The sequence below is a fragment of the Manduca sexta genome, chromosome 25, assembly GCF_014839805.1.
Source record: "Manduca sexta isolate Smith_Timp_Sample1 chromosome 25, JHU_Msex_v1.0, whole genome shotgun sequence".
NCBI lineage: Eukaryota > Metazoa > Arthropoda > Insecta > Lepidoptera > Sphingidae > Manduca > Manduca sexta.
Genome location: NC_051139.1, coordinates 8,191,842 through 8,213,896, shown reverse-complemented (window position 1 = coordinate 8,213,896; position 22,055 = coordinate 8,191,842). Strand labels below are relative to the sequence as shown.

General features: G+C 35.5%; 1 protein-coding gene across 7 annotated transcripts in view; it reads left to right on the top strand.

The window, feature by feature from the left end:
* The window catches only part of LOC115446786 (septin-7), a 47,265-nt gene that overhangs the window by 4,506 nt on the left and 20,704 nt on the right, over positions 1 to 22,055 (top strand). For 3 of the 7 annotated variants that reach the window (XM_030173580.2, XM_030173578.2, XM_030173577.2), the window contains exon 2: positions 287 to 288. In XM_030173580.2, coding sequence (XP_030029440.1) covers positions 287 to 288 — 2 coding nt within the window. Of the gene's footprint in view, positions 1 to 72; positions 152 to 286; positions 289 to 671; positions 1,423 to 12,132; positions 12,686 to 15,036; positions 15,587 to 22,055 lie in introns of those variants that run through there. The other 4 variants (XM_030173576.2, XM_030173574.2, XM_030173571.2 and 1 more) reach the window with 4 other exon arrangements.

Below are 22,055 nucleotides of genomic sequence, written 5' to 3'. Positions count from 1 at the left end.
TATGCTTTACTTTGCCGCATATTGCTTGTCGTTTGTGTTTGATTTTATATTATAAATAAACCATAATATAGTTTAAAAAAATTGTTAATGGATGTTGACTACGTGAGTGATAGTCTTGAGGATGTAGGGACATGTTGTCTTCCTTGTCTAGGTACGTGGAAAAAATTTAAAACACATTCCTCCGCTGTAGTGTGCCATAATGTATGAAGCCAATTTGTATCAATTTAAAATTAAAGTACATATTTTTTGTTTCATGTGCTGTTCCTCAACGTGTGAAAAAATTAAGCGGTAAGTCCATATGTGAATTAAAAAAAAATAATTCAAACAATAGTTTTTCATGCAGCAGTTTGTCTTAGTAATTCAAATGGATACAGTAATTAATTTATGTATTGATATCGTATGCAATATAGCGATATAAATTAGAAATTATTAGGTCACCAGGACCGTTTGTCTACTGTGCACGTATGCATAGCGTGCGTCGTTTGAATTACGAGTAGGAATTCGCGACCGCTATTCGGCCCAGGAGCGGCGGCAACCAACAACCACCATGACACCGATATCGCCGTCCCTCTGGTCACTGTTGTCATTGTACGACACTTGCACATCGATGGCGTATGAAGTGACGAACGCATTTGGGTATCACTGCGCGCGTATTGTTTTATTGTCAGTAAGCGAATTTGTAATCGCAGACCGGTCGTTGTTGTGCTTTTCATATCTCGTCGATATTAAAACCGATAAAAAGAAATTGTTTCTATAAATATACAAGTCATTTAGTCACGGTAACATCAGGTTGGCGTGGTGTATTTATCGCGCGTGTTCTCGTAAAAGCACTATATTTGAGTTTGTACCGCATTTAAACTTCGCTCAACGATTTACTATTTATGTTCTTGGAGCTGTAAATGGTAAAGCACGCAGAAATTTGCATTAATGCGACAATAATACTTATCTATATTAAAGGAGGTGTGTTATTCATATTTATTTGCGTCTTTCTTCTAATAGTATAAGAAATACAGAAATACATTTTGATTTCATTGTTATAAGTATCGAGTCGAGTGCATAAAATATTGTTATCAGTGATAGTTTTAGTCCAAGTTTTGTCGTAATCGGTTGAATCACTCGCGCGAGCTTCACAGAACGCTCCTCCGGATGTGATTTGTCGACGGAAAAATGTGGTATCGCGTATGTTCGTAGTCAGTGGTACTTACATAGTGCTGTAATTGTAACAGTATGTTTTCCTCCTGAACGGCCGATGGGTGTTATTTAAGAACGTTAATGTATTAATTAAAACGTATTGCAAAATCTGGTGTAGTGGCTATTTATCAGTGATAGACAATGAATTCGGTATCGGAATCACCTCTGAACAGGTCTAGGAACAGACCAGTACTAGCTCGTTACAAACCAAACGCTGGCTCTACCGATCAAGTAAGTGGTTGATTCATATCATAATACATTATAAATATTTAATTTGTACTTACAAAGAGGTATTCATCAGTATAATATGTAAAAATGCATTCACTATGACTGCTAACACGCAAATATGTTTTGTAAAATTCCAATGCACAGTGTCCTGTTTGTACCGTGGGCTACAATTATTGTGCAGCGTTTTCCTATTAGTATGATAAGTATTTAAGACGTACCATGCAAAATTTATGCAGAGTACGAAACCACTCTGAATTCGAATATTATTTTTTCGCCATACAGAGTATTCGGCTGTGTTTTCAGTTACGGTTTAAGGCTTTAAGGTGCAGCAGGGATTACCTTTTATAATATTAATCAAATGAAACTCTACAGAGAGTCGAGAAACAGGAAAAATGAATGAAATCACAACACGCAAAACATACATTTCGAGGAAAGTCATATATCTTTTAAAAGTTGCTACGAGTGACTAGTTGGTCATATAGATTCTACAAAATCATCAGAGCACTGCTATCCTAAATGATTTCCAACACTCGTTTTGTGTCTAAAAATGTATTATGGCAACATCAGTGTATTTCATCAGTAAACGTTAATTATAATTATAAGACATTGAAATACTTCACAACATTAATAAAATAACTAAAAAAGCAGGGAATTTACTAAAATATTTAAAATATTTCACCCTCAGTTACTGTTCTCAGTAATCCTAAATATGCAGACAAGTTTGTGTAATATTCAAAATATTCCATATAAGCATAATTGATATGGCAGGTACAGGCAAATTAGTACGATTAACCTTAAGATATAATGAAAAAAGGGAGCCAAGTTCGTTACAAACGAGCGACGCGACGCGGTTCGGGTTTGTCGGCGTCGCGTTGTCGCGTCGCCACGCCGCGCCGCGCCGCGCCGTTACGTTTTGAAGAGTTGAGATTTGGACATACACTGTACTTACATGTAAGTAAGATAGGTACATGTACTAACAGAAACTTAAAACAGAGGTAGATGTACGGTAAGAAAATTGTAAAGCGTACTTTCAATTATTATTTAATTCTTGAATAACGTCCTTTGATATGTCTCTTGTAGAATAGAAGAGTTTTTTACATTTCAATCATTTTATTTATATTAACGTTTGACTATTTATCTAAATGTTCTTCTTTCTATGTTCTACATATTGTTAAGAGTATGATTACTTTTGCTTTAGGTAATTAATATAACCACGCTAATAAGCTCAAACTGACCACCGCTAATTTGTAGCCGACACCTATCAACTGTTTCTCAATAACATGAATAGAAGTGACAGGTTACTAATAAGTAGGGATTGATAAAAATGTTATGACCTTGACAACTCAAAAACTATAATATAGTTATTAATTATATTTGGATTTTTTAGGCGTTCAAAAAGGGCTTTACCTTCTTGTAGTTTCTATTTATTAGGATGTCGAAATTGGTTCCTAGTAATGGTTCATAAAATTTTACACAACCTGTACGCACCCGATTTATTGAACTTGGTTCACACAGTAATGGTGTGCCTAGATTATGTACAAAATTCATATCATCATACGTATTTAAAACATGAAAAAAAATACTACATTCAGAAAATAACTAAGAAGCTGAAAGCATATTGGGTAATACTCGAGACATTTCTTAATTACGCATCTATTAATAGTTACAAATGATGAAATAGATCAGCTGTATCATAATGACATGCCACACCCATACGCGTACGCCTCAATTAGAACGTCCTGTTGAAAAGGATAAATTCATACATGTATATACTGTATATTCATTTTTATTCGTTCCTTATATTTAGTGAATTCAAGTATAGCTGACAATAAGGTATGATTCAAAGTGGGTGAAGTACTTAACAAGTAGTTCCTTTTATCGCTACGCAGTACACTAATGATGCAGAAGTGGACGCGATGCGTGTATACACGAGTGCCGGTTCCAAACTAAGATATGAATATTTATATTTTCTGCTGATTAATTTGGACTTTGCTATAGCACTAGCCCAATACTTAAAAACTTAAGTTCGTTTTACCATGTATTCAATAATAATTTATTCGTGATTACAAGACATTAACTTTTTTTTTTATATGTTAAGTAAAAGCAGGCACGTGCAAACTATGTTAAAAGAGTTTTTAGCGGCTTTTGTCGTTAAAGTGGTTGTTATCTTAATATAACCCCAAAGCGTCCCCTAATTCTTATAACTCGCAAGTAACATTCAGCAAGCTTACAAGCCAATTTTTTTTTGTATACGTTGCGAAAATCCCAGTCGACTTTATGTTTTTCTAAAATCTGTACACCTCGGTCAAAATATAATATATCAAATATTAGGCGTCTTTCTAAAAACGATTGCTTATAGTTACAGTGCTAAGTTAGTTGCTCTCATTGTCCATCTCAGAAATGTTTTTTTTGTCTTTTTATTGCTTTGAATGACGAGATAAGGTAAGTGATACATACGCCCATAAACAGTAAAAACACTATCCAACACCTTGAGTTACAAAGCATATACTAGTAAATATTGCTCACATTTCCATTCGGCGGCCTTATAATAATTCTTTTGTATTTGTTATAATTTATCGTAATTGAAAGTCATTATGAGTAAGCAAATAGGTAGTTAATTGTTTTCTACCAGGTAAGCAGGTTGCTCGTCTCGGTAATTCTGTTGTATAAGCAATCCGTGCATTTTGTTTTTTATATTGTTTAGATATTTTGGTTTTACTCCCACTTGCACTAAATTGACAAATTCGTTAATATTAAATGCCACTATAATTGTCAATAAAGGAGAATGCCCATTTTTGTATGAAAGTTGGGCTACGCTTGCGTCTGTACAAAACCTTCACTAATCTATAGGGAATATATCCTAAATCTTATATAAATTTAAAACAGTTGGATATTCGATGGGAGTTCTGAGTAATCAGAATTTTATTAACTTGGTTATTTTGAGGTTAAGTATGGACTGCAATAATGTACGGTAGAAAGTACCTACGTGCCTAATTAAGTTCAGTATTGCAGAACCTACTTGATATTGCTATAAACAATTATTGGACATTCTTTTCACTTAGCTTTAATCGCCCTTATAAGAAATTGATAGGTATTAACATATCTGATGAGACGAAGCTCCAATAAAACTTCTAAGATAGTATGGCGGAATATTATTTTTTCCACGGAGCATATACTACCCGCCCCTTTGTGTAAGTACATATTTTTCTGACTTATGACATATTCTATTACATGGATTAACTTAATCTTTATATTCACCTACCATTATCTCATTTCAATATGGCGTCAACACATATTGTAGAATAGATTCAGCTTAGTTTTTATGACCGGCCGCATGCCTGACGCCAACCCTCTTTGGACGATTCCGATTCCAGGCAAGTCATGTCAGAAACACCGAGATAAAATGTTGCTTGGCCTGGAAATCGAACAGGAACCCAGAAACTAACTTCACAGCCTGATTAGGCTAATAGTTACTTATCATAGGAAAAGAAAAATAAAACAAATACGAAATCTGATGTATATTTTTATACAGATGTGTAATTTGATAGATATGGCTATCCAGAAAACAGACAAGAACTTGATTTGGCCGCAACACGCTTATAATACAGCTGAAGTGAGTGAATGACTTCTTGCAGTGCTGGTCGGGTCATGTCATGTCGTTGTTGTCTGTGAAACTATTAACTGATCTGCAGCAGGCAGCACAAATTCGTTCCAGCCTTGAAACCTAAAATATAATGTAGAAGTTCAGTAAATATGTTCAGATTATTATTATTGTTAAACTGTGTTCTTTAGTTTTTGCAAGATTTTTCACACATTGTGGGTAGGTTAATAACAATCTACATAACTTACAAACTGGATAGCCTGTCTAAGAAATATACTTATCGTTGCTGTGGCATCGCAATGGTGCAGTTAATACACCGCCGGGATATGTCGTCTCGATTAACTGTCCTGGGTCTAGGTTCTAGACGACATTGTGTTGCTGCCTTCCGTCTCAAAGTTCGGAACACACACTATATACCTTGTTTCTTAACAGTGAATTTCTCGAGTCAACATTAAAATACATAAGAATAACACTCTGATCTTGAGTAAAATATTTTAATAATTAAATATTTTCACTGAGACAAATCTAAAGTGTCAAAATGTCATTAATTTCAGTTGCCAGTGTGCCATTTAATCTATACTATTATATAAAGCTGAAGAGTTTGTTTGTTTGTTTGTTTGTTTGAACGCGCTAATCTCAGGAACTACCGGTCCAAACCGAAAAATTCTTTTTACGTTGGATAGCCCTTTGTTCGTGGAGTGCTATAGGCTATATATCATCACGCTATACCCAATAGGAGCGGGGCAGTAATGGCTAATCTCAGGAACTACCGGTCCAAACTGAAAAATTCTTTTTGCGTTGGATAGCCCTTTGTTCGTGGAGTGCTATAGGCTATATATCATCACGCTATACCCAATAGGAGCGGGGCAGTAATGGCTAATCTCAGGAACTACCAGTCCAAACTGAAAAATTCTTTTTGCGTTGGATAGCCCTTTGTTCGTGGAGTGCTACAGGCTATATATCATCACGCTATACCCAATAGGAGCGGGGCAGTAATGGCTAATCTCAGGAACTACCGGTCCAAACTGAAAAAATATTTTTGCGTTGGATAGCCCTTTGTTCGTGGAGTGCTATAGGCTATATATCATCACGCTATACCAATAGGAGCGGAGCAGTAATGGCTAATCTCAGGAACTACCGGTCCAAACTGAAAAATTCTTTTTTGCGTTGGATAGCCTTTTGTTCGCGGAGTGCTATAGGCTACATATCATCACGCTATACCCAATAGGAGCGGGGCAGTAATGGCTAATCTCAGGAACTACCGGTCCAAACTGAAAAAATCTTTTTGTGTTGGATAGCCATTTGTTCCTGGATTGCTATAGACTATATATCATGACGCTATGACCAATAGGAGCGGAACAGTAATGACTAATCTCAGGAATTACCGGTTCGAAATGAAAAATTCTTTTTGTGTTGAATAGCCCTTTGTTGCTGGATTGCTATAGACTATATATCATCACGCTATGACCAATAGGAGCGGAGCAGTAATGAAACATGTTGCAAAAACGGGGAAAATTAATTAGTTTTGAGAGCTTCCGTTGCGTGCGCTGCGTAAACGGTTAAAGTTATGCAACAATGATATATGACAGGATCGTTCCTCTTAAAAAGTTCTACAAAAATATATTATAAAACAAAGTCCCCCGCTGCATCTGTCTGCCTGAACTTGTTAAACTCAAAAACTACCCAACGTATTAAGATGAAATTTGGTATGGAGCCAGTTTGAGAGCCTGGGAAGGACATAGGCTCCCGGAAAAATATATAGCGTGACTTTTATAACAGGAAACTTTAGCCCGAAAAACTTTATAATGCGAGCGGAGCCGCGGGCAAAAGCTAGTTAAAAATAAAGTCCAGACATGTTTTAGCTGACTTGAGTATTTCTGTCAATGCAAGTACAAGTCGCCATTTGTTTGTTTTTAGAATGATTAATATTTTATCTTTTTTACCAGCTATTTGGAGTTTGGTCATAATTATTAAGTAAAATATATTTTTTTATAACAATATTTTTGTTTAATGAATAATATATTTAATCTATATATTATAGATTCAAGTACAAGTACATTTATCGTGCATATTAACTTTTTTATTCCATTTAAAACGGGATTTTGTTATAAATTGGTATCAATTCGCCATATTGGCAGTAAATTATCCGGTGTTTGATTTGCAACAATTAAACAACTTTTTTTTTCATATCTTTAAAACCCCTATTTGCTCATGACTGAAATAAATACAAATGAAATAATAATTAAAATTATGATTTTACATGGTTATTTTGTTAAGACGCATGACTGACGCAAAGATAGCCTGGTTTTGGGCATTGTCCTTTAACATCTTAATCGTTTTTGAGTTGTATGATGCAAATTAATAAGAAATAATTTGAAAACACCTGTGTAACGTTTATGTCCATATTGCTTTAGATTATAAGATTAATCGTGCCCACAATATAATTACTGTAATATTTTCAATTATGCAGTAAACGCTGAACAATTAATATATTTTAATTATATCATATTTGTTGATTAATAAAACTGACTTCATATTCTAATAATTTTAAAAATTAAATCCATTAATTTATTTAAATAACAATACCCATGTATTATGTAATGCAGTTTCCGTTCAGGACCGGCTTCGCCGAATTATTTCAGTTGTTATTGACAACGTTCAAGTGTGTTCAGGTTTTGTTTTAGAAACACTGGCTGTTAGTGCGATCGCACGTGCCTGTTTGGTTTCGCGGCACGTTCAGTGTTAGTATTTTTGCAGTAAGTGATAAATCACGAAGTTTTTGGATCGTTATTGTTCCCATTATGGTTTCAAATAAATTTTACGATCCATTTCTGGATGTTTATAAGCTAACTACGGCAGCTTGTTGTGGTTACAAATAAATAATTTATTTTTGGAACAACCAGGACTATTTTAAAGTAATCTTTCTCATTACTTAACAAAATTGTAGTAAATACTATTAAATAGATATATCATGCTCGGTCGTGGCACCTTATAATAGACGCGCACACTTGTTCGGTAATTACTAACCTAAATAGTTTTATCTTGGTTAATGTCCACACGTAATATTGACTTGCCGGAAGGTCTTACTTATCGGTCCAAAGCACGTCGTGCACTCAGATAACTAATAACCTCGGTAAACATTATTATGACTCGGCTCGGACAATGGCTAAATATAAAATATAAACTTTTTCATTTCGAATAAAAAATATGTTGACTGAAACGGGGATCTGCCTTAACTAAGTATTTAAAGAGCGATAATAATTTATACTTTGAAAGGCGAATTCATTAGTGGGTTTCATGAGGATTGGTATTTACTGCACCCCAGGCACATTCCTCGATGTTCAGAAGTCGCTTATGACTTATTATTACACATTAAAATACTTATATATTATTATTAACAACTTATGTAGTAGCATCGTTATGAGTGTCACACTCGGTCACAAATGTTTCTAGACTTTAAAGTCGTATTAATCTCGCCATGATAATCTGTTAAGCCTGGTTCATGATTGGAAATTAACACGTAGATGCCCGCATTTCTGTGTGTATTCGAAGTAATGTTGCTTCTAAACATAGGTGTGATTACATGAGAGTTGTTTACGTTTGCTCCTGCGTTTACAAGCTATGCGTAGGTCCACATCTTTATAATATCTTTCAACATGTTTACAGTTCAACAGCCTTTCTTTATTACCTCAGCGAGAACGGCGAATTGTATGTTGCGCGATGAAACCGTTTTACTTTCTTTGCGTTTGTAATCTATACAGTTTCTATTGATGACACTACAGCGTAATAAGTACTCTACAGGTATCAATTTACAGAACGTTATTATTAAAATATAACCGTGAATATGATTAATAATGTTTTAAACACATTTTTTTCCTCGTGTAGTACTGCTCGCAAGCCTTTGCAAAATTATATATTGCCCCGTCCTGAAAATCGGAGTAGAATTGCGTATTACTCAGACGTTTGTTTAATATAATGTTCAAAATATAATTTTGGGCTAAATTGGAACAAATTCAAATAATTTCCCGTTAATTGAGAAATCCGATTTCAATTAAAGTTTGATTGAATCAAAACTATCAAAGTTGTGTAGCTTATTGGGCAAGGTAAAATATTATATTTTTGAGGTTATTTTCGGGAAAAATTTAAACCTACATAATATACTAACAAATATGTATAAGTTTGATTTTATATTGTAAGTAATATTCTGCAACAATGATATCCTCATGACCGATTTTTATTTTTCGCACATGATAACAATAATTTCGGACTTCACCTACCACTATATTACTCATGGTCTAGTATTTTTATTTGATTTTGTTTGTATGGAAGTGTATACTTTAGTTTAACGCCACCTAGCGGATCTGTTAATGTTTTTATAGTCATTCAAACACGTATGCCACTTAATGCCCTGCGTCAAAGCGATGTACGGTGGGCTGGTTCATTTGAATACTAACTACCATGCACCACGTTAGGTGGCGTCAATTACTATTTGTTACAAAGCGGTATTATAGTATTTACCTCCATCCCTTTAGTTTACCTTTTGAACAGTTAAAATTTAACAGAGAAAATCTAGTGACAGACTAGCTTGTGCTAAGTTAATAAATTTTAGATTTCTAATGTAACATTAGTACGTTTAAATATTCGTTCAGGAAGTACTATTTCGCTTTTATTAATAAAAGATGCATTGGCATAAACTTAAAAGTATGGATGATGCAAATTTGGTATGTCGGTAACACAGGTAGACAAGACCTGATAATCATGTTTTACTTTCTACTTGCAATGTGACCTAAAAATACGTAACCGTGTAGCCTGCAGTGTCAATACCTGACATTTTGTTGTTATGTAGACTGTAGCAGGAAGAGTCAGGATTTTTACAAGTTATATAATTGATAGTATTAGATTTGTTTGATAGATAGTTTATTATTTCGGACAGCTTTATGCTGTTTAAGTTAACTAGTTGTTCTTTGATTTGTAGTCCACGATCATGAATGCCCTAGAAAAAGATATGTTATTTTTTATTTCATTGAGAAATTTATTTACCTCTGCTGCCCAGCTTTCACGGAAGGCGACTGGACGGTTTTGTTGGCTTCGCCGACCTTACGATCCGGGCGGTCGGGATAAATGAAAATCGTTGGCAGGTTTAGTGCCAAACTCCGTAAAGCTTCCTTGAAATACTACCAGGCTGTCTTCGCTTACAGCTGAAGTCTGAACAGGTGCTGTTTTGATCGATGTAGGTGATCATGAGTTATCGTTATTTTGAGCAGCATCTATTGCTTAAATGTTATACATTCCGCAAAGAACTCTAATAGTTGTGAGAGCAAGTGTCTCCCTTCCTCCTTATTGGGGCGATAGGTTCTTATAGAGTCTTGACGGATGCTGTTACTATTTACAGTCATTGAACATCCTTGTAATATATGATTGTGTTACCTAGCATGGAAAGGCTTGTCGGCCCCTATCCACCATTGATATCAAAATCCTTTTTCGTCGTGCTAGTTTTATGAGCCCTTTCTTATCCGAAGACATAAAAATAAGAAATAGGTGACTTGTAACTGACGTTATTCTTTAGGTAACACTGTGCTTATTCATGTTAGGTCCTCAATTTTATATGGAATGTTTTTTTGTGTCGTGCTATTGAGTTCGTTTTCCTAATTGGATTTTTAATCCCAAATTCCATATGCAAGTATTTATGATTACCGCCATCGTTAAAGTAGTAATTAGACGCATAATATAGGAAATGTTTAAAGTGGATAATATCAGAGATGTTGTATTGTGTACTAATGGGTTGTGCAAGTCGTGGGAGTCGCAAATACAGCAACAATAATTTTTCATCAATGGTCGCTACTCGCAACATTGAGGGTGCCGCCACGCATGCGTACTTCTGCGGTCGATCCGCATGGCATGGTTGTCACATGCTGCTAACACGTGCTTCATAACAAGTTAAAATTGCTAAAAATAAATCTTGCTGCATAATTATATTTTATTTTATCCCAATTGGATACCGTTCTCTGGTGATTGTGGCGATACTATACTTTTTATAGTATTACAGTAACAGTCAGTACATGGATGTCAGTAACCTAACTATGCTCATTACTTACCTTAAACGTACTTCCGTTAATAGTTCCATAGTCGCCTCATTGATTCTCGGATTCAGGCCGATGAACTAGACGTCGTCACTTCCTTTTCATTAGCTGTGGCGAGAGTCGAGACGTTCTAGGTGTTTATTGTGCAGTGTGCTGTGCACTGGAAGTTGTTACGTAAGCTGAGAATCAGCTGAGACGTTGAACATGAGCTCAGTATACATTTTCTGTTGAAAGTGAAATTTTGACGCGCTCCCGTTGGAACAACATTTCTTTGTATTTTTTCTTGCTGTTGTTATACAGGGCTTTTTGCATCTGACGGCTGTGGTTTTATCTGGATTAAAATTGAACACAGTTGAGTTACTGTTTGCGCATTTTCACAGTATTTTGAGAGCCAGAATTGATTTTGCTCGTAGTTAGTACTTTCATTCGTAGGAAAACTGGTATGGCGATTAAGCCAAGTGGCTAGATCTCTTTAGTTAAGAGTCATGAAGCAATTATGTTCTTATATCCTTTCGTAAAGTAGTTGCATGGAATAATGTTTATGATATTAATTTACATAGATCTGTAAGAGTGACAGGTAACTTATTTTACCAATAAAAATTTCTTCAAAGTGAAAATCTGCTCTCGAATGTAAAATATAAATCGTTTCAAAAATATACTGTTTCTTGGTTATGCCTCTTGAGCAAACAATACTATTATTGCGTTCTGCATGTGCATTCCAACAGTCAATCATCTTTGAGATCATATTGTTAGCTAACCTGAATAAAAGTTAACTAGAGGTATTTCTTTACTATTTCAGAATTAAAAAAATTAAGAATGCAATGTCTGAATGTTGTGTAGCGCGCGTGGTTATGAGTGTGGATGTTGACCTTGACAGAGCGAGGAACAATGGATTTTCAACCCTCTGATCGGGCAGTCGTGTGGCAATAATCCTGAGCACTATTGGGGTCGACAGTGGCGGCGAGCGGTGACGACGGCGGCGGCGTCGAGCGCGGGGCGCCGTACGACTCCGCCCGCGCGCTCCTCGTCTGCATCGCTCGAGCTGTCAAACCGCCTCTGTCGGGCAGCCGGCTTGAACGCTCCTACCGCAATCGCTCGAACACGCGATCGTATCATAGTGACTGTGACTCAGTGTGTGATTTCGTAGTATTCGCATGTCGAAAAACAGATTTAAGCGATGAACGGGAGTACTACGACGTTGAATAGTGGTACCGTCAACGGATCCAGTGGTGCCATTAATGGAATCGGTACTGCACCGCGTACAGCCACACTTGGCACTCCGAGTAGCTATGCTTACACTTCTAGCGGTTCCTTACTGGGCCGCGGTGGATCTGCCAGGCCAGTGCCACCGCCGACTTTGCCGAAATACAGCGGCTCATTCAGTGCTGGCAGTACAACAGGGCTCAGGGAGCGCGACAGAGAAGGAGCAGGCGGGTCTCACCGCCTAGCCAGCCTCGAAAGACTAGCACTTCGTCAACGTATCATAGAACAAAGTTCTAACAACCAGGTGTCAAGTGTGTCTTCTCTGAATTCTTCCAATGGCGGGCCCACCTCTGCCACCGTCACCCTCACTGATACGGCCACGGTGAGTCCCCCGCGCATGTTGTGCACCCTCTCACTATTCCCCTAATCGTATTTAACGCACCCCGAAAGCGATGTACATATCGTTATTTTAGTGTGACAGGCCCTCTTGTTCTCGATTTACAACTGTATACAATTATATATTTTGTACGGAGAACAATATACAAAATTTACAATTTCTTGTAGTTTTAGCATAAAATTATTAAAACCCATGCAAACATTTCTTACTAGAATCGTTACAATAAACCAATTCAGTCAATGTTATATGTTTAGATTCTTCGTGTTATAATATAATCAAATATTTTCTTTAGTGTATAAGTTAACGCTGCACTCAGGCCGTTTGTTTACACTGAGTACACCGATGCCATAACCACATAGTTGTACCTATCAGGTGTTGTATTACATAAAACAGTACATCAAGCAGGTATCAACTATACCGGACTGTTCGCCTATTATTTACCTGATAGCCTTGGGGATAATTATATAATAGATCACAAACTTTGATTTAAAATTTGCCTTTTTTACGTTGCTATTAGGCATAAACTGTTTTAAATATTGATATTCTAAGGCTGATTAAGACGTAGGCATTTGTAATCGTATTTGATATTTACAAAGGAATGTTTAGTGATCAAGTTCCCGAGTTAAGTGGTCACGATTTGAATGCTTACTAAAAATTAAGAATAGTTTTGAAAGTAGGAGTAAATGGTTACTTTATTATATTTTAAGTGGGTTAAATTTTAAGTGGATATTGTTAGGTCACTTCACGTCAGATAAACCGTGAAGTTTTGATACTTGTGTGTTAAGTGATTTATAAAGGAGTTTTTGTCGTGGTTGACATTCACGATCGCATTATGCTTTGCTTTTTCGAGTTATTCAATTCTGAGTAAGGACATGGCTGAGCTTACCATATTCCCACGCAGTTCCTCAAGTGATAGGACTGGTTCGTGGTGCGGGAGGGGTGAGCGGGTGACTGACCCCATGTCTACAGGGTTAAAAATAACCACTGGCTGTGGCGGCCATTCTGCTTGCATGTGTCGAATTCACTAAACAGACATTAACTGTTTCACGGTCGCACCCTGACCTGCGCCTTCTCAGAACATTAAATACTTTTAGCTTCTCATCCAACACTCAAACTTTATAACTCATCATTTTTCTCTGAAAGTAGGTGCCAATAAATAGTGTATTACGTGAAAATAATTTTAAATTATTGAAAGTTTTCTACTTAAACTTGAATGATAAATTATATTTACATAATATAAACTTTACTTATCGCGTAAAAGGACAAAAAAAAAACAGACTTAAGTAAACGAACATAACACTGGTCTTTGTTCAATAGAATATTATTAACATGTACGATTTAAAATATTACAAAAAATGAATGTACAATCATTGTTCTATTATGTATGAATGATTCTTTATTCTGTGCATTAGACATTTATTTCTTGGTATTTCCGTTATCACTTGGATGTTATCTGGGTGGCTGCATTGAGAAAGTCGTAGATAACGGAGTTGTTCCATCTTTAGAAGTGTATTTCAACTGTGAATAATGTTTGCCTGATGAAATCACCGATTTTATGAACAAAACGAATTCGTTTTAAACTTTTTCACCAGCCGGCGAAGCGGTTGTGGCACGTTCTCATCTTGCGTTGCCCGGTTCGATAAACAAAAAGTTAACTGCATTTAAGTAACCACCTGTTTTCAACTTTGGTACAATCGAGTTAAGATTCATTTTTCTTTTTGTTATTCATTTAGTTTGCCTTCTTTGGAATATTCGTTCCCTGCTTTTGTGTGTCTGGTGGGTATGAGTGTGACAGGGTCCTTTTGCGTCTATATGTATATGTAGGCATAATTATCTTCGCCGTACCTGAGTAAATGTGTTCCGTTTTACACGTGGTGATTTTTTTAAAACTAATTGTTAAGTTTAAAAATAAGTTTGTTTTATTTTATATACGAAATTCTGCATTTTATATATTGTGATAGATATTTATGTGCAATAGCATTGAAATTAAGATTCCTTAATTATTATTTAAGTTAATGGAATGTAAATTATTAGCATGTCGCAAAAGGCGCCAAATCTTTTTTTTAATAATATGGTTGCAGGTTGCAACACAGGTGACATGAGTAAGTACTCTACGTTTTAAATGCTTACATACGATGTCTGCTTTTTAAGCATTCATATTTCTATACTGCAGTAATATAGGTGACTCATGCGCTAACATGATTAAAAGTGCGACGATAGACCCACGATAAAATAACATCTGCCGAAGTTTAGAAAAAAACTTTAAAGTTTTCGACCCGTGTGCAATGCCCCCGAACTATGCTTGTGTGCCGCACCAACCGGCAGCCGGTATCGCTTGTAACTTAACCTCAAACTGACACAGTCGTGAATGGTGCTTCATATTACAACGGTTTATCCGTTTTAAAATATTGCTGAAACGTGTAATTAACTCGAATGACAATATTTTGTTGTGTTTGTGAAATACTAGTAAACTATCCACTGTTTGCAACGAACAATAATTGCATAATGGTGTTAAATCAATATATTGAAGTGCATCGCGGACCGTAAACACGCGAAACTCGAAGGACTCCCACGGCTCTAGTGAAACTTGTGTGTTGTGTGCGATTTAAAATGCGCAACATGTTGTCGCGCTTATGTGTGTAAGAAACGTGCAATGTTTGTGAGCGTGCCTACATTTTGACTTTTATCAGTGTTTTTTTTTTTATTTTCGACGAGTCAGATTTGTATGTGTTCGGAATGGCTAACCGACCCCTGGCTAACGGCAATCAGACGAAATTAACAAGATGCTCGAGCAACGTGGCTGACTGCGCAGGTGATAAAGCAAAAGTGGGATGGACGAGTCCTCGCGATATCTGGAGGAATTTATCGTTGCGCAGGAAAGCAGAGGTAGTTAAACCTTCGCAATTTGCATACGCAGGCGGCCATTACAATTGACGTGGGGTTAGCGATCGAGTTGGGATCTAGTAGCGATGGCACCAGCCTGTTATTGATTCCGTCGCTATCTGGCAAAGTGCACGTTCACCAATGGAAACCTTGTTGGTTTGTCGCCTGTAGATAAACTGTATTTGATAAGGGAGTCTCTTAATATCCAGAATGAACTCGCTCTTTGCACATTCCTTCTTTTCGTTAGATACCTATGTAATATAATGTTATGAACATAAAATTTAAAAAGGTAACCAAAAAAAATATACAAGCATCGGCAATCTTTATATTGATCATGGAGCACATATTATATCATTTTTAATCCTCGTCAGTGGCGGGGTCGTTGACTCTTTTTGTAACATAGTAAGTCCCAAAGGCATTCAGAGCCTTAATTTGATGTACTATCTGTGAATTATGTCCCTCGTACAAATTTTGCTAAGCATTTTGATTATACACTTGGCGGTAAGTAATCATCGCTGTTCACACCAGTCTAAAGAATTTCTCTGTCCCTCAGGTTAGCCATTCTATAGTGAAAAACAATAGGGATTTACAAATGCAATTATTGATCCAATAGGTGTATCGTAAAACATAAAAACAAACAATACACATCAGGTCTTTATCCCTGAAGAGGTAGGTGCAACCAGGGCAATCACTTTTCGCTTGTCTGTTTCCCAAGATGTGGTAGGGGCCGAGCCTATCGCCATATCGGGCACAAATTCGAGACTCCGGGTTGATTGGTACTAAGTAGAAAAACCCAAACTCTGTCAAAGCTACACGCAATATAACAACGGCAGTCATATTGTATTGTAAATGAACATTGATAGAACTATTGAAATTTGTTTAGAACAAGAACATTTGAACAACCAATTTAGCGATTTTCGGTATGAAGGTCTTAAGTGTTAAAATAATTTTATACAGCATGTGTAGGTTATAAACCACACTGAAGGTGTAATATTTCTTTTAGAACACACTCAACAAATTACACTAAAGTTAAGTTGCGACAGTGAAGCTCGTGACTCGAATTAAACGTGACTTAATTTTGTTTTGGTGATTTTTTAACATCACATGCATTCTGGATCCATTCTCCATGGCCGAAAGGTATTTATTATTATTTATTTTTTTACTAAAAATTATACATAGCGGTGATTTTATTATATTTGTCATCTTATATGAATTAGTCATTGTCACAGTATCTGTGTAACAAAGTAAATGTGTTTCAATCTATTTGAACAGTTAGGAGTAAACGCTGTTTTTCTGTTAAATGGAGAAAACGATTGCATAGAAATATTTAAAGATATTTATTTTTTTCATTCTGTCACATAAATAGTTGCTTAACAAATCCCCGCACATACTAGATTCCAAATAGTCATAATTTATAAATCATTCTTCAGTTATCATTTTTGTTGCCCCTGAGTCTTATATTTATACAGTTTTTTTCAATAATTACATTCAGGCAGAAAACTCTGGTAGAGAGCTCCTGAAGTTTCGGGATCGTTGGTTATTTTCGATGTTTTTATTTCTTATTCAAGACTTCAATATCCTTAGTAGCTTATAGTTACACCGTTGTAAATGGCTCATGTAAATGCGTATTTTTTATTTGAGTCATCGAAATAGTTAATCTAGTTGACGCATACGTATTTGTCACCTATTGCAGCATGAAATTTGAAAAAAATTACATATTTATGGTGTACAGTTTTAAACCATAAAACAGGCGAGTTCAACTCATCCGTTCAGCCTCCTCCCTCTAGAGTTGGGTTGTGATTAACTCGATATTGCCACGAATAAAATATATTCACCCAATAAAATTTAAAACGAGGAATGTTCATGTTTCTTACTTTATATTAAATTCCAAACGTGATGCCAAAAAAATGTCCTATGAAGTTTACAGAATATAATATTGTGGTTCCTAAAATGCGCTGATACAATTACTAAGGTGATAATGTTGGTTGGAAGGGCGTCGTGTTTTATCTCAGCTATTTACGTCGTAATTTAAATACATTTAAACAAACCGAAACTATTTCCTACATAGAGTTGATTTGGGTATCTTTGGCGGTACCCTACCCCTGAACTTCCGCCTGAGATTATTTTCTAAGAAATCTGATTGAAATAGGGGTGCAAGTATAAATATTTTACTCAAATATGAAAATGTAGAAATAAGATTGTAAAACTAAACATATCATTGTTGATGAGTTGTGTTGAGTTTCTTTTACGATAGCTGTACGCATTAAATGTGCGTTGATTGAATTTTCCTGCATTAATGGTTTAATTTATGCAAGTTACAAGTTCACAGTGTTAATTTGAGCGACAATTAATTTAACCTCAATTAATAATATTCATGGCCAGCGGTCAGTCGTGTGTCGCGTAGCTCAAGTTATGGCTTTACTGAGGTGGAAATCGGTGAACGTTTGTGTATATTTAATGTAAAATTAAAACAATCATAAATAAAGTACGTTTTTGTAATATGAAAAAAATAAAGATTATAGAGTTAAAACATTGCTTACAATGAACTACACAGTTACTATTTTAATTATTTTAATGTTTTATTTAGCACCATTTTTGCTTTGTTTAAATCACGTGTAAACTTGAGATAGTAGACCGTGGAACTATTTAACAGAAGTAATTAAACATATACAATCATGTCAACTTTACTTAACCTCTCAGGCAGACCCTGCGACATGGTAAATGTGATAATCTCAATGATGTCCAGGTATATTAATGACTTCAATGCTGTTTGGCGGCAGAAATAGACGAATCTGTAGCCCCTACTCAGACGGACTCTCGCATATGAAAGATTAAGCACCTAGCATAAATATAGAATTTGTCATTGAACTCTATGTATCATGCAGCAGGGAAAGGGGAGGGGGGTGTTCCATGCATTCAATGTGTCGCCAGTGCGCGGGACAAGGAGAGCGCAACGTGCCCGTTTGTCCTTGTCCACATCCGAAAGAAACCAATCTATGTTTAAAACCAATCTAACGTCACGATTTGAGGTTCTATTACTTACTTTATACGAGAGGTCAGAATAATAAATTTCGCAACACATGACATTAATCACGAGTTTGCAGCATTTATAAAAATTTACACAATATTTTAAGGCGCTTATAAACTGGGCCATTATCCTATGAATTCTAAGAGTCTCCTCCTGTGATGAACCTTTGGTCCCTTAGATGGACCTACCCTTAATTCGGTCTAGTTTACAATATCTAGTATTTAGTCTATTTCCTACTCCATGCGGTATTTAAACTCTCAAATACAAAGTGCAGAATTATTAAGTTATTGGATGTAAAATAATAAACAGGTTAAATTTACTGGATTAGTTTTCCTTGCATCACGTACTAACAAGATTAATAAAAGTAATTATTCTACGAACGCTGTCGAGCGACACCAAAATACATTAGGGCAGACTTCTTCGTAAACAGCTACATGCTGTATATTGATGTTACAGTATGGCATGAGTACGAGTATGCCTGAATACGAACTTAGTATCTTGACTAGATTAATGTGTAGTCAGGGCTATAATAAAACCTGTCATATAGACTTATAATTTGAATTCTTAAAAAATGGGGCAAGTAGAAGAGTTAAGACATTTTAAATTTTCAATTTTGAGTTTTTCTTGATATCTAAATGATAAAGCTATGGCAAGTTCAAAATTGCATAATTCCAGCATAGAATAAATCATTTCACTAATAGTAATTTTCAAAAATAATTTATATGAGTAATAGACAAGTTAGCTTATCTATGTTACGATTGATTTACAAACCTGTTATTTTTGCGGTTCCGGTCGTGTTTTCTAGCATTTCTGGGATAAAAAGTTGTGTATAGCTAAATTCAAGGTAGTGAAGCTTCCGAGTAATGATGATATCTAGATATCTGAGCCTAAATTTCAGAGATTTGTGCATTAAAACAATCTGTTTAGATCTACAAAATAATATAAAGGGTATATAAATAAAATATTTATAAACAGTTGTTACATAAGTTATTTTAAGGATTAATAATAGTAGTAATAGAGGCTATGTACAGGAGTGGGCACATAGACGTATAAATAGTCGGTTTAGTCTTCACATCACACGACCGAATATGAATAATGCAGTAGCGTGTTGTGAATGCATTCTGTTCGATTGCAGGGAAATCAGCCTTTTAAAACCTGCCTGGTAAATAAAACCTTTACGCTTAATTCGTAGCAATTTATTAACTTTCACGAAAGTAACAGTAGAATTTAGTACGGTATTCAAGTATCACTGTAACATACGCATGTTTTATATAACTGTTCTATTACGTTCGTTACGAGTTACGTTTTTACTAACTTTTACTTTTTAGGTGTTGCTTGAGTGAAAATAAGTACTGATTATAATAATGCGGACGTTACTCTGAAATATCGTCACTATTAAAAGGTGCTATGTTAATTTTGTTTATGTGAGAAAAATGAGATTTAAATTGTTTTATTAGTAAAAATTAGACGATAACTCACGGTTTTTCTTTCGGAATTAGATTTTTTTTTTATTAATAAAAACATAAAATCATGTGATAATTATAATCCAATATGTGCAAAAAATGTAACAGAACTTTATTATGGTTACACAAGCCTTTATTTTGTAGTTTTATATGATGTTTGCTTCGTGTCCTCTTATGATGTACAGAATGCTGCATGAATTATCTGTGAAGAGCTCTATTCATTTACCTTAATTCCGGTTTGGCCCACGCGGGAGGATCCAACGCCTACTCTCTGTCACTGTACTTGTGCTGATCCAAACATTAATAAAATCGTAACTTCTGTAGGCCACGATGTGCTCACTATTTGATTGCGTAAATTCGCCAGTATGAATTGTACGGGTGCTCAATGCTCGTGCAACGCTTGCCGACATTTATTTGATTCTCTTTGAAATTCTCTACTTGTGCGTTCGTCAACCTTTGCGATACCCTATACAATAATACACCGCAGTGCATAGACACTTCAATTATTTAGTTTAATTAAGCACAGTTCTCATCGCGCAACATATACAAATCATCGAACAATATGTAGTTATTAGCTACATACTCAAACAAACCATCAATATTAAATAATAATACGTAGTAAAATAGAAAAATGTATGAATATAAAAACACTGAGAAATCAGTAAATACTGTTATTAGCTAGTTAATACATACTTACCGGGCTGTACAGAGAAAGTTCTATTATTATGAACAACTCTCCGAAATGATCGTCTTTGGATGTGCAGTGAAATCGGTGCAATTGAACTTGTTAAAGCAATTTTAATGCCCTTTATGTTGCTATAACCTTTAGTTTGTACCTACTGTTTTCATTGATATAGCTAGTCAGTACTGTGCATGTGCTGGTTTATGCTAATTAAGTTCATTAGCCTATCAGTTATAAATAAGTTAATTGGGACTTTTGAAATATTATTTTTTATGTTACACGGTGTTTGCATCATTTTCAAATGCATTGGATTGCCGGTTAAAAAGATAAAATAACCGGCATTAACCTGTGTTGCTTCCTCAAACATAATGTTATGTCAGGGATTTAAATAATAGGCTGGTAGACGAGCAAGTGCTATAGACAGTAATAAAATCGCTGGATAGGACCAAACACCGATATAATGATGTTACAAATAGTTCTTACATTAATTGGTTATAATTTATGTTTGTCACCGCCTGGAACGCTTTATATCTTTAAATTAAAAATATGGAGCTTCTTATTGCTAAGGGTTTACTGGTAATGAATTGCCTTAGGTGACAGTGTTATTACGATTTTCATAGTTAAGAAGTTCTTTCTTGCATTAAACATTGTACTTGAATATGCATAACAATTGACAACTTTATAACATCTTGACTGGATTAAACGTAATTCATTCCGCATGTGCCACAGCATACAGGAATATAATATAATTATAGCATATAAATTGCGATAATGGTCACACAGTGACAATGAGTCAGACAGGAAGAGTAATCGTGGTTTCTCGACGACGAATCATGTCTCAAGCCTGGCGCCGCGGGCGAAATATTGCAATTATATTGCCTCTGTGGAGCCTGTGAATGGCCAACAAAGCGTAGCTTCAGCCGAGGACGACAACACTTTGTAATGCTTTCTTTAAAAATATGCTATTCATAAATGCCAGAAGTTCTTTGTAAGATTATAATTATACCTACGGTTTGAATTGAGCACGTATCTGTTGATCATAATTGTATATATTGTATATACAACGATAAAACAGTTATTTGTTCTTATACACATTAACAAATGAACCGAGCCTCTGTATTCAATGTTTTCGGTTATTGTCGCTTGTTGATTCTGAGCACAATGAAGCATTGTCGCGATCCAATCACTCGTGTAATGACTGCCTCACTGTCGCTATTAACATTCGAAAACGTTTGATAAAATTTCAAGAAAGTCAGCTGTTTTAGGTGTGCCAGGACATTAAAACAATAACACCGTGTA